The sequence below is a fragment of the Tasmannia lanceolata genome, unplaced genomic scaffold (assembly GCF_043159265.1).
Source record: "Tasmannia lanceolata isolate RefF3 unplaced genomic scaffold, GAP_Taslan_0.1 ptg000007l, whole genome shotgun sequence".
NCBI classification, from domain to species: Eukaryota; Viridiplantae; Streptophyta; class Magnoliopsida; order Canellales; family Winteraceae; genus Tasmannia; species Tasmannia lanceolata.
Genome location: NW_027518684.1, coordinates 8,332,826 through 8,337,547, shown reverse-complemented (window position 1 = coordinate 8,337,547; position 4,722 = coordinate 8,332,826). Strand labels below are relative to the sequence as shown.

Here is a 4,722-nt window from a genome sequence, read left to right as displayed (position 1 = left end):
CTTGGCCAGGCTCGGCTCTTGAAGCTCAAAAGCTCAGCTCGGGCTCGAACCAGGCTCGGGCTTGGCTCGGCTCGGTCAGGCTCGCGAGCCTTACCGAGCTCAGGTTATATTAAGTTCACACCCCTCATCTTCTCTGGACAGCCCTATTTAGTGTAATTTGACTATTTTTTTACACTATGGGGGGTGGTCCAAGTAACAAATGGGGTTCCAAAAATAAAGTGACATATTTTGTCTCCCCCTTTCACTCCATGGACAACCCTTTTAGTGTATATATTAATATAAAATATATATATATTTAAATATATTAAATTCTTAACGAGCCGAGCCTGGCCTAAATCGGGCTCGGCTAGTTAAGCTTAACTAGCCTGGCGAGCCGGCTCGGCTCGTTAGGGATTCGAGCCGAGCTTTTTTCGAGACGAACTCGAGCGAGCTTCCGAGCCCAAGCCAAAATTGACACCCTTAATATCTCATAAAAATTTAACCATCAAAGCAAGTATTTTTTCCTAGGAATAAGTTTTTTAGAATAGGGTATTTTAGTTTTGTTACCTTCAAAACTTGGAGTTTTTTTAGTTTCATTAGGAAGTTGGTAGTTTTATCAAAGTTGAATGGCAATATGGTAGATTCTCCATTTACGATTTACCGATAATCTGTTGCATTTGCTAAAAAAGAGAAAGATAATGCAAGCGAGGGGCTTAAATGTTGCGGTGGTGTTACGACACTTCCACTCGAATCTCACACACACAGAGAGAGAGAGAGAGAGAGAGAGAGAGAGAGAGAGAGAGAGAGAGACTTGTTTTGCAGCGGTTTCAACTGGTCCAGAGGCTTGTGGATAGAATAGTTTCTGATCTCTCTGTAAATTGTTAATTCTATTTGTTCATTTAGCAGCAACTGCAACAGATCTGAGAAACCAAATCAAAACCAGCTTCGTATTTTGAAGGCATCAAGGAAGGGAAAAAAAAAGAGGGAACAGAGAGACAGAGAGATGAAGAGAGAGCATCCAGAGAGTATTACTAGTATAGGAGATTATCCGATGATGAATATCAACGGTAAGAACAAGATGATTTTTGAAGAACAAGATGCAGGGGAAGACGAACTACTGGCCGCGTTAGGTTACAAGGTTCGATCTTCAGACATGGCAGAGGTAGCTCAAAAGCTCCAACAACTCGAGATGGTGATGGGAAATTCACAAGAAGAAAATGGATTCCTCTCCCATCTTTCTTCCCAAACAGTCCATTACAATCCCTCTGATATCCACACCTGGCTCGAAACCATGCTCTCCGAAATCAATCCCCCAAATCTCGATCCTCCTACTGGATCTCACTCCTCTCCCCTCGATGCCGAGTCTTCTACAATCACAACTGTTGATTTCCCTAATAGACAGCAGCTGCAAACTAATTTATCTCAGATCTATGATTCCGACTCAGATCTGAGAGTAATTCCGGGAGAAATCGCCTTCGGAGGCGAATTGGAATCGATTACAAGAGAGAAAAAGCGGATCAGATCTACCGCCGGGCAAATTCCGGCGAAGCAATCTGCTCGGCCTGTGGTTCTTGTGGATTCTCAAGAGAACGGGATTAGACTAGTTCATACTCTAATGGCCTGTGCTGAGGCCGTACAACAAGATAATCTGAAAGTTGCAGAAACCCTAGTTAAGCAGATTGGGGTTTTGGCCTCTTCACAAGCGGGCGCTATGAAAAAGGTCGCGATCTATTTCGCAGAAGCCCTAGCTCGTCGAATTTACCGATTATACCCTCAAGACCCTCTCGATTCTTCCTTCTCTGATATTCTTCAGATGCACTTTTACGAGACCTGCCCTTACCTGAAATTCGCTCATTTTACAGCCAATCAGGCCATTCTAGAAGCATTCGCAGGGAAAAACCGTGTCCACGTCATCGATTTCAGTATGAAGCAAGGTATGCAGTGGCCTGCTCTTATGCAAGCCCTAGCCCTCCGGCCCGGTGGGCCTCCGGCCTTCCGACTAACCGGTATCGGGCCTCCTCAGCCCGATAACACCGACACCCTTCAACAGGTTGGCTGGAAACTTGCCCAGCTGGCTGAAACCATCCATGTAGAATTCGAATACCGAGGGTTTGTTTGCAATAGCTTGGCGGACCTGGAACCTTACATGTTAGGCGTCCGGCCCGAGTCCGAAACGGTAGCTGTTAATTCAGTCTTCGAGCTCCACCCGTTGCTCGCCCGGCCCGGTGCTATAGACAAAGTGCTAGGGTCCGTGAAGGCAGTCCGGCCCAAGATTGTGACGATTGTAGAGCAAGAGGCGAACCATAACGGGCCGGTTTTCATGGACCGGTTCACCGAGTCACTGCACTATTACTCGACCATGTTTGACTCGCTTGAAGGGTGTGGGATGTCCCTGGCCGGAAGCCAGGACCAGGTGATGTCGGAGGTGTATTTGGGTAGGCAGATATGCAATGTGGTGGCTTGTGAGGGTGTGGAGAGGGTTGAGCGGCACGAGTCACTGACTCAGTGGCGGACTCGGATGGGTGGAGCCGGGTTTGCACCTGTTCACCTCGGGTCGAACGCGTTTAAACAGGCGAGTATGTTGTTGGCTCTTTTTGCTGGTGGGGATGGTTATAAGGTGGAGGAGAATGATGGGTGTTTGATGTTGGATTGGCACACTCGGCCACTCATTGCTACCTCGGCTTGGCGGATTTCTGAGTAACAGTGACCGAGTCTACTGACCGAGTGAACTCGGTGTACGAGTTTAAAAACCAGAAAGTAGCGAGTTAAAGAGAGAGTGTGGAAGATTTCATTTTCCTTGTTGCTTTTCTTGTTCTTGCTTCTCAATGGGTCATTCTCAATGTGTATTTATGTGTATTTTTAATAAGTTGGAAGATCCCTTTTTTTTCCTTGTGTTAACTAATAATGCATATAGAAATTTATAATGCCAAACCTGAAAACCTGAAAACCTGAAAATAAGAAGAGAATTTTGGGGCCTTGGAGGTCTCTATCACAAGGGAAAATTCTAATCTTATGTGGTAGAATACGAATTTTTTTATACGGGGCCGGCTGTAGACAGCACATTTCAATAGTGATTGGGGGGGGGGGGGGGTTGTTCATCTGTTTGGGCACTTTGAAGTCCCACACAAGGTCACCTCTCCTATCAATCTATCATGGTTAATTATGGAACCTTGCTTCCAATCTTTTTGACAAATCTCCTAAGTAATTTTTCTTCGATCAACGGTCAAGATCAAATCCATCAAGTGTGTGCCCATGACCAACGGAAAATTATGTTTTTTTTTTTTAATTAAAAACAAAGGTCTCTTTTGCAATTATGGGCCATTCTTCCCTTTCCACCCTAGGCTGGGTGCATGAATATTACCAGTAATAGTTAGTCAAGAAGTACTTCCGATCGGTTTGACAGATTCAACCGTGCATTTCACCCGGGGCATTAGTATTTTCCTCAACAATATGAAACCCTTGAGGTGGAAGATGACTCATCTTATGTCATTTCATAATGGCAGCGGTATACAGAGAATAGACAAATTTATTTATTTATTGATGGTTCTAGCCTCGAATCCTGGTCCGGCCGGAGTAGGTGGGCTCCTGGGATTTCATGATGGAACGACGATATGGGCGTTCTCTGACCTGCTTGGGTTTGCAGATTCAAATGAGGTAGAAATTAGAGCGGTTCACCAAGGAATTAGGATGATTTGAGCCGGGTTACAGTGGAAGGTGTGATTCCTTAAATGTTGTAAGATAGGTGAAGGGTAGTCTCGATCTCCAGGTTGCTTCCTCGGTTATTAATATAATTCTTTGCCATCTGAAAAAACTAGAGACATAGAGGTATAACATTTTGATTTCTCATGTAGAATAAATAATGATTTGGCTGATCTTCTAGTTAAATCGGGCCTACCAGATACTATTTGTATTTTGGGGATCTTCTGCCCTTTGGTGTGCATGTGTAATCTTGTTCTCATTTAATAATATCCATGATCTTAAGAAAAAAAATAAAAAGGTGAGCAGACACCCTGGCCACTTTAATCGTAGAGGAATGCCCACATTAGTCTTTAGGGATTGGAGTCTCAATACATAAATAAGTATGCATTTTGAGCAACAACGAAGGCTCCGTTCATTAACAAATGGCAACTTGTGTGGGATGTCTCTGACCATTGAGTGATAATTGGGTGTTAGCTATATGGCTGCCTTTTCCTCACCCCCACATTCAACTTCCATGCTTTTCTCTATTTTTTCTTCACTACTTTCATCATTATTATATACATACATAATCTCTACATACTTATATCTTTCATTGTCAAGAAAAAGAAGCATAGCTATTTATATATGGTAAAAGTCTTAAAAGACACACTACTTCCACCAAAAGTGATTGAGAGAAGTGGTCACATCAAACACAAGTCATGTCCCCCCACTCGTGCAAAAAAGGAGTATCCACTTTGAAAACCCATTCCAAACTAGAATATGAGTCAAACTAAGATTGTGCACCATGAGTCGTTGGGTTCCAACACTTCTCTACACTTATATGCCATATGCTCAAATCAAACAAGCCTCACAGCTGTTCAGCATTCATGTCAACATCACTTATATCTTCTAGAAAAATAACTATACAAGCATCTTCTTATCATAATTAAAAACAAATAACTGGGTTTGGCTGGAAATGAACCACAGTTGCATATCTTTTTCTTTTTTCTTTCAATGGTAACCACAATTGCATATCTTACCAAAGTTGGAATCAAGTCTTGAGGA

The 4,722-nt window shown here is 43.2% G+C and overlaps 1 protein-coding gene across 1 annotated transcript; it reads left to right on the top strand.

Moving 5' to 3' along the window:
• The first annotated feature begins 758 nt into the window (after positions 1-758).
• LOC143881721 (DELLA protein GAI1-like) lies at positions 759-2,867 on the top strand. Its single transcript, XM_077384972.1, has one exon. The coding sequence runs from the start codon at positions 983-985 to the stop codon at positions 2,678-2,680; it is 1,698 nt and encodes a 565-aa protein (XP_077241087.1). The 5' UTR covers positions 759-982; the 3' UTR covers positions 2,681-2,867.
• Positions 2,868-4,722: the final 1,855 nt, after the last annotated feature.